This window comes from Echeneis naucrates, chromosome 1 (assembly GCF_900963305.1).
Source record: "Echeneis naucrates chromosome 1, fEcheNa1.1, whole genome shotgun sequence".
NCBI classification, from domain to species: domain Eukaryota; kingdom Metazoa; phylum Chordata; class Actinopteri; order Carangiformes; family Echeneidae; genus Echeneis; species Echeneis naucrates.
This window is the reverse complement of record NC_042511.1, coordinates 5,856,293-5,868,646: the sequence shown is the minus strand read 5'-3', so window position 1 is coordinate 5,868,646 and position 12,354 is coordinate 5,856,293. Positions and strand designations below refer to the sequence as shown.

Below are 12,354 nucleotides of genomic sequence, written 5' to 3'. Positions count from 1 at the left end.
AGACGGCTGCAAACCATGCAGACGTGAGCGGCTGGAAGGACTGTGTGTGTGTGTGTGTGTGTGTTTTCACAGACTGTGATAAACACACACACACACTGTGAGTTACATGAGGAAACAGCGACCACCAGTGGTTACAAACTGCACTAACCAACCATTCAGCTTGAGGACACTGCTTAGAAAACTGCCAATAAACAGTACATTTAATGTTAAAGAACAGACCTGGAAGTAGAGTCCAAAATAATTTTATAGTTAGAGAGTTAAAATCTCCAGCCCCGTTAGACATGAAGTAAACAGAAGTATTCTAGATTCATGTAGCTTCAGGGAAAATGTCAAGCACACATACAGTACCTTCAAACTCATTCCTGTCTTTCTGAGGTAAAATAATAAGGGCAAGAAAGAAAAAACTAAAGAAACAAATCAAACAGTCATTCAACATTTTGGGAAATGAGCTTATTTCTATTTTTACTTCGTTCGTTCTTTTTTCCTTTTTTTTTTTTTTTTTGTTTTTTTTTTCTTCAGAGAATGAAATCGATACCATCAGTACGCTAAATCTGCAGCTGTAGCCAGGACATGTTAACTTAGCTGAGCATAAAGATGGCACAGAACTGCTAGCCTAGCTTCATTCAGGCTAAAGTAAACAAAACAAAATGAGAAAGAATCTAGTTATTCTCAGAAGTCAAAATCAGCAAAGATTTAGTCCAGCATATAACTAGCTGTAAAAATCACAACTTGACCTTTTTCTTTTTTTTTTTTTACACTTGATATAAAATAAACAAAAATGACACAGAATCATTAATTTACATTCAAAAATGATAAGTTGTTGTTTTACAGGTTTATAGTCTGGACTTGTTCTTTCAGAATAAAAGTTTAGTTGATCTGTACTAACTCAATATTTATTAAACACAGGATGTAGTCTAGAACATGTGGGAAACCAGAACAAGTAAGTTCTAGTTAATTATCATTAATATTCAGAAAATAGCCTTTAAGGGCTGAGAGACCGGGCCATGAACTTAAGACACACACATACAAGTAACATACATGAGAACAAAGGAAAAGAGAAAAACAAAACAAAACATTCACACACATAAACAGTGGAAAAGCATAGCTGTGTATCATTCATGGACACGTTTAATGTCGAGGTTGCTTTTTGTGACGTTGATGATGCTCAACATGTTAGATGAGGTCATTAATACTGTGCAATTATCAAGTTTGATTATCCGTAAAATTTGCAAAAAAACAATGAAAAAAAAAAAACAAAACCCCAAAGATAACGCCTCCACATGCATAGGTGCTGTGTTGGCACATCCCACCCTTCAGTAATCCCCAGCCCACCCCCAAAACAGAAACTTGTTAGGCATCATAACTCCCAGATGAACGTATACTAGTTTGAGGTCAAAGGATGCAAAAACATGAAGGAGACAAAGAGAAAACAGCGACCGACTAAAGACAAATTTGCTTGTGGATGGCTGCAGTTTAGCATTTTTCAAAAACAAATATACATATACATACAGTACATACATACAAATATATCTGTCAATTTATAATACAGTGATTCTTTTTTATTCATAATCAACTCTTAAATAAATTGGGTTTCATTGCACTTGTTAAAATAATTAATTATATGATTTCTCTTAAAGGCAATAGTGTGATTTTTTTTTTTTTTTTTAAGTTGAAAAAGATAGAGTACCATAAGCCTGATTTAGGATAATAGTAAAAATAAGAAGATCTGTAATATACATACTGTATCTGTAAAAGACCCTCACCTCCTCATAAACATGAATAGATGTTCATTTCCATATATGTAGCATGTCCTTTTTGATATGACACGTGTGCCCCACACACACCTCTGTTTATGCACGTGCATGCTCAAATGCCAGTTTAGGTCATATCATGTTCCCACGCATACATATATACATACAATATTATAAAATAAATAAATACAGGAAAACATTCTTGGTGCGTGGTTTCACGGTTTATTTCAAAGCGGTTTTTGGTGCAGTCTTTGACTAACCGTTGCTTTCTGCGTGTTTGGGTTTGAGTGCTCGCTGATGGGATCAACAGTCGACTGAGCCTCCCTGAAAGATGCACAGGTGGGTAGGTTGCATTTGTGTTTGTGTGTGTGTGTGTGTGTGTGTGTGAGTGTATTTGAATATGTGTGCGAAAATAGTTTGTGTCCAGTGTAAGAGGGGTTGGGACCAAAGTCTTTGGCCTGAGGAGAAAGTACAGCAATCATGTGTGAGTGTGTGTGTGTTATGTTGCCTGACTGTTTATGTGTATGTGTGTGTGTGTGTAGTGTAGGATAAAGGGGCGGGGTTTGCATGCACTCTGTCGTCCTCTGGTCCAAGTCACCGCGATGAAAGTGTGAGAGAGTCCCAAAAAAGAGGCTGGGGCACAGGCTGTGTCCGTGCGCCGCCTCTGCACGAGGCTGTAGTACGTAGGGATTCTGACAGCGTTCAGGTGGGGGGGCGTTCATGGTGACGCAGCACCCGTCTTCCCAGTTGCCCCTTATTGAAAGGGTCTCACTGACTGACTGACTGACTGGGGGCTATTGGTCGGAGCAGAACCCTCACTCCACCCGCCTTCACTTCCCCACTTTCCCTCATCTCCATCTATGCCACCGCTCTGCCTGTGTCCACGAGACAGGGTGGAGGGTCTGGGTCTCCACCGGGCTCGGTGGGGGCTAGATGGGTCCCTCGTTGTGGGTGCTGTGGTTGCTTCTGCTGAGGCCCACACAGTTTTGCTGCTGGTTGAGCAGGTGGGATGTCTCATTGGCCACAGCTATGGCCACAGCAGGGGTGGTGCTGGTGGTGCTGGCTGTGTTGGTCCCAACAGCCGGAGTCTCCACGCCATCATGGAGCTCCGTCAGTGTGAGCTCGATCTTAGTGAACTCACTATCTGTGGATTGGGGTGTCTTGTCCATTCGTGATGCCATCACGGCGTTCTGGTACTGTTGGCGTGTTACCTAGGAAACAGTGAACATGGCGTTATCTGACTGTTACTGATGTTGCATTGTATAGAGGCTGATCTGGGAGTAAACTGATTTACTGTTTTGTAATTAAACATAGATGTCTTTATTTTTATCAAATATTTGCTTATCACAACTACAAAGTGGCCTCATTTCTTCTTTTAATGACGTCAGCCACTGCCAGTGTCCGATGTGAAGGCAGAGTGTAACATAAGTCCTTCAAATGTTATGATGCTTTTTTATTAGGATCTGGGAATAATTTACAATAAAATCAAAGCAAGCCACAGGTAGCACTCAGTGTATGTTGGAGGCAAACAGTGACATTAATGGCGGTTTCTGGGAGTAACAATCTGAAAAAACAAAGGATGCAGCAAAACAAAAAGAATTTAGTTTGTCTCCAACCATCTTTCCTTTAATCGAGCTGTTTATTATTTAATTCATTTGATTTGTCTAAATCTGTGTCCACTGTGAGAGTAAGAGCCTGAAAACATTTGCAGGACGTGTTCTTACCTTGATATACTGCAGGTCTGAGCGCGCTCGGACTGAGTAGTCGGGTACGTAGATCTGTAGGAAGGAGTTGAGCTGGTTGTTGCTGCTGCCTAGTGTCGGAGTGATGGCGTCTATGCGATCGCTCCTGTTCAGGGAGTCAGAGTGGTTGAGTCCGAACGGCCGAGGAGGAGATTTATTTTCTGTAAGGAAGTGAAAGTTTAACATGTTTAGAAGCCCAGGGGTTAGGGTTAGCGAAACAAGTCCGCGTCAGTGCTAATTCATTTAGTTTGAATCTCTATGGTGTCTGTTGTTCCTTCAAGGGATGAGTGAGAGAAAACAATATAAATGATTGAGACCTAAAACCCCATAATGCTGCGAGGTCATTGATTCCTCATCAGAGCTCCTCAGAGGCCTTGTTGGGAACACATTTCCAAAATAATTCCATTCCCCTTAGCTGTTCAAACACACAATACTTTTGACGATCCCAGGAAATGTGTTGGCAATGCAAAGGCTGAAACGCATATTTCTGAAAACTTCTGGCCTTTCAGGAATTATAATTTAAGAAAGTTGGCTTGTCTTTCTTCTTATAGACTGTGTTGTTGCTGCGTCATTGCTGCCATATCCACAAATCAAACACTTCCACATGTCCAAGTCATGGCAAATCCATGATGTCACGCAGGAAGAGGACTTTGATAGGATTTGTTCTACCTAAGAAGAAAAGCAAAGCTGAGTGATCATATCCTGTTTGACTGTGTTTGAAATCTCTAATGATCTAATCGGTTGTACCTTTAAATTGCCATGATGCACGGTATTGGCACGTATTGTTTCAGTATCTATCAGCTTGTGTTTTTCAGATTTAGGTTGTTTCAGACATTTGAACTCTCTGCTGTACCCGGTCCGACCTTCTCACAGTTTCCTCTCAAACGAGTTGAGCTGCAGCTTTAGCAGCACTTAAGATCCTGAGCACTGGTTCAAACTCTGCAGGTCAAGTGTGAGACATAAGCACAGACGCTCGCTGTGACCCAATGGAGCTCTCATCGCTGTATAATCCTTTAGGTGAGGGGAGTTTCATGAGTCAGGAGTCTCCAATGACGTGGCTTCGCTCTAATAGCTACCTTACAGGAAACTTGCTCTGTGTTTGTGTGTGTGTGTGGTTTTTTTTTGTCATTTTTTAATTAAAGCCAGATTATGTTTTCCACTTCTTAAAGAAGCCTAGAGAAAATCACACAGAACAAAGTGGAAACGGCTTGGCCGGGCCTAATGCTACTACGCCAAGTGGAATGTATGTAATCTCATGTTGGAATATGTGTGTGCGTGATAAGGAGTGAGACTCACAAACTGTGTGTGTGTGTGTGTTCTAACTGAGCACAGTTGGGCAAAGGCCTGGCATGTGAACTCTTGCGGATTAGTACTCCACTTTCTCGGGGCCGCAGGGGCCAGGTCAATACAAAAAAATGGCGGTGTGTGTCATGGATTCACACAAAATGTCTTCACCTACACTTAGGTGCAAAATCAAATGTGTGCGTGACCACGCTGGATAAAAAAAAAAAAAAAACACAGACACACAAGTCAAGAGCGTATTTGTTCAACTGCGATTCTGGATACATGTGGGTGCGTTGTGCGCGTGTAAACATATGTGTGCATGTGTGTGTCTGTACGCATGCTCGGTGGTGTCCAGCAGGGGGCTGTAGCTTTAGGTCTTGTTTATGTAGTCAGGGGGTTAAAGGTTAGGGGCGAGCGGGGCGGAGCCTGGGTCCACTCTGGGGCCTCCAGTCCCCAACACCATTCAGCCATTTGACTAATGGCTCAGGGGACGAGGGTGTTAGGTCTCCATCTGAACCTGTTTTCTTTTAGCCTCCCTTCTCTTTCACTTGCACACGCAAAAATGTACAGAGCATGATGCATTCAGGTGCAAACAGACTATCAAGCATGCACCCTGAATTGGCCACAAAATCACACAAGACAAAAAGAAAAAAAACAAAAAAAAACAACAACAAACAAACAAACTACTGCTCAGGCAAACAATGAGGCTCAGAAAGCTGAGACACGCTCGTGCATCTTTACATAGATGGTAAATCCAACTATTCATCATTTTTTCTACTTTTGTTTGAAAAATAATGTTGATTGATGATTGATGGATGATGTTATTGCGGTGTTACACGTGAACGTGTATGTTTGTGTAGACGGAATAGGCCACTGTACCTGGAGATCCTGCTAATGATTCAGCTCTACTGACCACAAACGTACGAGAGAGAGACAGAGGGACTTGGGGAAAGAGAAGACAGAGGGAGCAAAGAGGGGAAAAAGGGGAGAGAAGTCAGTCAAGGTGGAAAAAGATCAACACAACTTCACAAACTGTAAACTTTCTGGGATCAAATGGTAAAAAAAACACAGATTAAAGCCACACACAGTCTCCCAGCTGCCTCAGACGGTTAAATCCTGCCTCATCATGTATCTGTTTTCTTATTTTTGATGCTGAGTGAAGACTGAGGTTATTCTACTTTTCCACCAGTAGGTGTCTCTCATATCCCATCACCAGAGCCAACCAGGGGAGTTGTGCAATGCTGAGAATAGTGTTGTAGTTTATGAATGAACTGGGGACAGAGCGGATCACTGAGTGACGCTTTCTCATGATGTCACTGTAGGACACCCTTTTCAGCCTGACATCTGCTGTTCACCAAAGTCAATTTATGGGTTTGATCATAAATTGATCTTTGCTTGGCAAAGCAAACTCATTCCTTGTAAAAAATAAAGGCCAGGCAGGTCTGTTTCCACAGGATATAGGACACAGACAAAGTTAAAATCACCAAAAAAATCACATTTTATTTGGCTAAATTGAATGTGCATTGCTCCTCAAAGCTTCACCAAGCCAGAAATAAGTAACAGTGCAGATATGTTTTCCTTTAAGTGCAATGGCAAAGTTTAGAAATAATTTAAATGTTTAATATTTCAGCTGAAATGACGCCTGGGTCTCATAACTGTGTGTGTCTTATGATATCCTTTTTTTAAATTTATGAAATAGTTTTATATGTCAAGTGCTGCCTGAATCCACATTACCTAACTAACATAAAGTCTGAAAATGACGAAAATAGAAACTGTCTGATGAAAGAAAACATGAACAAATAGTTTGAGGCTAAGGAAGTTCTTGATACAGATCAAGTCAACTCCATTTATTTTTAAATAGCACCAGTTCACAACAGAAGTTATCTCAAGGCACTTTCCAAAGATATTATTGACAGAGACCCAACGATTCCCACCAAGAGAAAGCACTTGGCGATGGTGGTGAGGAAAATCTTCCTTTTAAGAGGCAGAAACCTCGAGCAGAAGCAGCCTCAGGGCGTGCGGCCATCTACCACAACCGGTGCTACTTTTTGGTACTTGACAGTTTTCATATCCACAGCAGTAGGAGCCTAAAAGCTGCATTTTAAAAAAGTGAATGATCATTTTTCCACGACAGTGTTTTTCCTGATGTTGAACTGAAGACAAAAACAGGACGTATCAGTGCGAGGTCTTACCTGGTGAGGAGGTCAGAGCCATCATCCCATAGAAGGAGAACGGACCCGCTTCAAACTTCATCCCCTCTTTTCCTGCCTCCACCTCCACCTTCCCCTGTGACGGGAAGAACCCAGTGTTATCTGAGAGAACACCCAACTGCAGGGCACAACAAAGTGGACTGCTCAGCTTAAAGACACCCACAATTACTGTTATCCATTCACCTGCATGTACGGATGTTGTGTTTGGGGCATTAGTGCTTCATTGTGTCAGTTACAGTAGATTTCTCTCAGCCTCTCTATCTGGGATTTCCGCTTCAGCTTTGTGCTTTGCAATTCCTCTTTCACCCGATTGAAAATCTTTTGATTCTTTTCCTGCTCAAATACATTTATTCGCCCTGCCTGTGAGTTGAGAACAAATCCACCCACCCGCCCTTTTCCCTTCTCCTTTGGACTACTTGCAGAAAATCTGTACTCTCTTTAACAGTTCCCAAACTGCTCCTGAGCCTGGAGCAGTACCATGACCTCATACTTGTCCAACCTGGACCTCATTTGAGCCGGAACTACTGCATATATCGATATCAGTGTTTGGAAATATTTCAAGTTCTTTGATGTGTTTTTAAGAGTGGCCAAAGATTTGGGACTTACACTCTCTTTACTGTACTTTATTCTCTCGTACTCCGCAAAGACAAAGGCCAAGTTGTCAGCAGCAGCATGTCCAGAGACAGAGCAGACATTCACACCACGCTTCAAACTGTAAGGCCACATGAAGGTCAGAAGAACTTGGTTTGATCTGCTTTTGAATAAATAATGGTAACTAGCAGGATTTCTTTCAGGTGTCTGGGATATAAGGACATACACAACACTTTGAATATTCATCTATTATTCTCTTGTATTTCACAATTTTATTTTTGAGTGGAAAAATATTTATGATTTGTTCAGAAATCTTTTCATAGGTTACTATAACACTTTTCAGATTTTCTATTTATTACCAGTCACAATGAAAGCGTTGTATCCCTTATTTTTGTTACTGATGAGCTGCATATCCATGGTACTGCTGTGTGTTTCCTACAGTACAATCACAACATATGGTCCCTGGAGTAGAACTTCAAACTGTGTGAACATGTTTATTATAATAAAACTTGTAGTGTTGTGTGTAAATTGCAGTGAAAACACAGATTTTAAGTTGTGAAAGAGGAAATTAACAACTATTTATCCAGATGAGGTGAAAGAGGTGAAAAGGGGAAACCATATGGACACTGCTTTGGAACAAATCTGCTAAAGCATCTCATCAAGTCAACACACCTGCAGAATGAGGATGAAATAATCCACGGGCTTGTTCCTGTGGAAGAGGTAGTGCTCTGCCGCCCGTTTGTTCTTCTCATCGTACTTCAGCTCCTGGATGACGTTGGGATGCTTCAACAGACGCAGCAGGATCTTTTCTGACATTTGCACGGGTGCAAACGGCTCAACTTCTGAGGAGAGGGAGATAGTGTGACGGGAGGAAGATCAAACATACACTGTATACCATCAGACAGTGGACTTATATACATGTATATCCCATTTTATCATATTTATTATTATAAATGATCCTTCTATAATAACTCTGAAGGGTTAATTAGAAAAAAATTTTGAAAATTGTCCTAAATTTTCTGACATCTGTGAAGCAAATGGTTCAAATTGGACAACTGACACAAATGGATTTGTTTTTTTAACTATAGGGTGTGTAGTGTGTGTATTGACATATATGAATTACAATTGGTTTTTAAATATGTCACAGAAATTAAAAAGAGCAAAGGGAATCTGTACAAAATGACAACTCAACAACAACTCAACAACAACTCAAAGGTCAGTTGTTAGGAAACTACTCCACCTTGTCACTATATCACTTAACTGGCTCCAATCTCAGTTGTGCAGCACCTTGCTTTACATTATTACACAGAATTTCATATCAAACTGTTCACGCTTTATGTCTGTCACTGCACTGACATATTGTTGGCAGCTCTACTGACATATTTTCCCTTTCAGGGCCACTGATGCCAATACTGACATTCACTTTTCTACAAAGATGAATGAAAGATGAATCTTTGTGGTGGGAAATTCTAACATCAAACAATAAGAATTACAGAATGGCGCAATTTTAAAGTATATTTTACTATGTAAATATTAGAAACGCACACCTCTAAGCAGGTGGCACTGGTAAAGTTGAACAAATTTCTTATATGAACAAAACTTCAAAGATAAAAGCATTACAAGCATTACACCTAATTTATTTCCATAAATTATACTTGTGTTTATGAGATATGGCCTGTCCATCCTGGAGGAATGATCGCTCCTCTGCTTTGCTTCCTCAAGCTCCCTCTTTGGTAAAGAATTTTGTTACTCAAAGCTTCAGCCATAGTTTCAGTTTATAATACAAACAAATCTCTCCATACGTGTAAACTAACCAAAGACTCCTTAAAACTTAAAAGATGTATCCTCATCATGACCGGTCTGCCTCAACCGCCTAATGAGCCAATCAGCTCCTTCAACTCAGCGGCGGTGATGTGTGTCAGCTGGCTGCTGGCTCCACCACCAGGAACTAAACTCCCTAATAGTCTTTAGAGGAACTTAATCAATGCTTAGCTGCTAGGTCAAAGTTCTAAAGCAAATCCAACTGCAGCGAATCGCTGCTGCTCCTGGAGGACTTTACACATATTCTACTAACTGTTCACAAATCCATTTCCCAGAGGAAAGTGGGTGACATATTTCACATTTTACACTAAATATGTCGACTTGTGTGAGAACCCCGCTCATAGGCCAAAAATGCTGGGCGTGATGTCACTGAGGAACGAGCGTAAGCAAACAGGATGGTGTTTTTAAAGCTGTGACTCAACATGTAACCTTCAGTGCATGACATGCAAGCAAATAGACGCCTGCTTTTTTTTTTTTTTTTGGATCCGTGCACACTCTGCACAGACATCCCGTGCCGTGCTCCCGAAAGGCCTTCTACGTCTTCGCAAATACACACACACACACACACACACATGCATACCAACACACTTCTTGTGAGTCCTCACACAACTCTCTCCCTCACATACACAAGGACACACACGAACACACAACAGATACTCATTCTACACACATACTCACTCTCCCCTACACCCACTTGCCCAAAAATTCAAAGCCCATACGGGCACATGCACACACAAACAGTTTGCACTGAAACACACACATACACACACTTTCCCCACAGTGAGGGGCTGAGGGCACACTGGGGGAAGTCAAGCAGCAACGCAACCCACTTGCCTGTTGCTAGGAAACGCAGGGTAGCAAGCAGAAGCTGAGGTGATATTTTAACCTTCATTTCATTGTCGGTAGGCTTGAAGGCTGAGAAATCCTGCTTCCTTTCCCGATGGGTGATTTTCTTTTTTGTCTTGTTGTCAGCTGAGGAGGGAAAATTAAAAGTTTGGGGTAAAACACAAACTGAAACCTTCTCTGGAACAGAAAAAGGTCAATCCATACCACTCCACAGACACCGAGCTCGTCGTCCCGGGTCATAAGGTCACTAAACTTGAGTTACCCAAAGCTTATTGCTTTTTCCAGAAACGTAGCTGTGGCGTCCTTCTCAGAACTAAAGGAGAGCTATAGGGGGCTACATTGTTAGCTTACCACATTCTTAGCATTACTTAAAACCATATGTATTAGGGCAACAAATAGATTGGCACGTACTCTATGTCTGCAGGTTTTTAACGATACCATAGGACCATAACCGCATGGCCTGTAAAGGGTTTGGTCTGAAACTGAAATATAGTTATAATATAGTTTGGTAGTAAAAAATCTAATTTTTGCATCCTCGGATGCATAAAAATTTGACAATAAACTGAAATTCTTCTGTGAATGAAACAAACTCAAGAGATAAATCAAGTTTAAATATAAATTCCAACCTAGAAGTCTTCACACAAAAACTGATATCAAGAAGAAAAAGGAGATTTTTATCAAACTTCTAATCGCTTGTTGTTGTTTATATATTAAGGCCGTCTTATTTCAATAGTTCTGTTGAGTCGTCATGCACCTTGAGGTTGTCAAAATGAATATGCCCAGTCAAATTTAAGGAGCAACTGGCCAGCCCCTTCCATTATATACGGCCAGTCCTGAATGTCAGCTTCTTAGTCGTAGCAGAACAATATTATACTATGAAGGTATGTTTGTTGCCTCGATTGACAAAAAGCAACAGCCATCATAAATGGCTCTTCACAAATAGATCACTCAGAAATGCATCACATTACCAAAGGCCAAGATGCTCTCAACCCAAATTTTACCAGCTTTTTAGAGCCCTATGACATCAGAATGCTGAACAGCAAATGATGATGTGCATGTTACACTTCGCCATGTTAGCCGGCTGCTTTTGTGACACCTCCTACGTTTGCGTTTACGTTTTAAATGCTGTTCGACTTCCGTCATAGCTTGGCGTGAAACGTAAGCAGATCGCCTCCTCCGGTTCCAGTTCGATTGGCCGTATACATGCAGCAGTAGATCGAACTTCAATCGCATTACCTGGGTGTGTTAGTCTGATGATTTTCAGTTTGATTTCAGCCGAGCTAACGTGTTTACATATACTTTAAATATCCAGATTTGGTCAGACTGACGCTATAATTAGGTTTTTTAGGCATCATGTAAATGTGCTTACTGTTTCTTGTCTTATTACAGACTCTAACCCAACCACTGGGCTCGGATCAGTTTACAAAAAGCAATGAATTCAGGACTGGGGGTCCTGATTTGACAGTCTGCTGACATGGAGAAATCTTAAACTCTAAGTCTCAGTCTGAGTTTCAAGAGGGGGACTTACTGTACAAGTCAGTCTCGTCCAGGATCTCTGACTTGATGATTTCCTCAATAACATCCTCCAGAGTGACGATACCCAGAACTTCATAGAAAGGGTCTCCCTCACCCTCATTGTTTACCCTCTGAACTATGGCCAGGTGCGATTTTCCTAGCGAAACACACACACCAATACACAAACATAGGAGATAAAGTTAGAGTCAGATGATGACAAGAAAAGTTCAATATAGGCATCTTTATTGCAGCATGTCAGGCAGTGATAGGGGAGACAATGGAACATACAGGCAGGGACACAAACAGGTATTTCCATCCATAACATGTCCATCTGGTATCTATTCAAGAAAAATACTAACCATTACATTTCATAAAATGAAAACTGAATAAATCACCTATGTCAGATAGAGTTGTGGCTGTTGTGGTGAGAAGGCTATAGAATGAATCACAATTCAAATCACACACAGAGCAGAGGACCCAAAGCAATCTGATCTCTTTATCAGTTAAATGGGGAGGGAAACAGAATATGGTAGTTCAAGTGTTCAAGTGTTCAGAGTGCCAGCTCATTTTCAGACCGCGAGAGACACAGACCGA

At 41.2% G+C, this 12,354-nt stretch overlaps 1 protein-coding gene across 8 annotated transcripts in view; it reads right to left on the bottom strand.

The window, feature by feature from the left end:
- Positions 1-1,364: 1,364 nt before the first annotated feature.
- cnnm2b (cyclin and CBS domain divalent metal cation transport mediator 2b) overlaps positions 1,365-12,354 on the bottom strand; it is a 34,700-nt gene continuing 23,710 nt past the window's right edge. For 2 of the 8 annotated variants that reach the window (XM_029500460.1, XM_029500485.1), the window contains 6 exons: positions 11,774-11,917; positions 10,234-10,371; positions 8,251-8,420; positions 6,970-7,063; positions 3,476-3,654; positions 1,365-2,962 (listed from right to left, as the gene is read on the bottom strand). In XM_029500460.1, coding sequence (XP_029356320.1) covers positions 2,681-2,962; positions 3,476-3,654; positions 6,970-7,063; positions 8,251-8,420; positions 10,234-10,371; positions 11,774-11,917 — 1,007 coding nt within the window. In that variant the 3' untranslated portion in view covers positions 1,365-2,680. Of the gene's footprint in view, positions 2,963-3,475; positions 3,655-5,656; positions 5,720-6,969; positions 7,064-8,250; positions 8,421-9,937; positions 9,940-10,229; positions 10,372-11,773; positions 11,918-12,354 lie in introns of those variants that run through there. The other 6 variants (XM_029500478.1, XM_029500469.1, XM_029500453.1 and 3 more) reach the window with 6 other exon arrangements.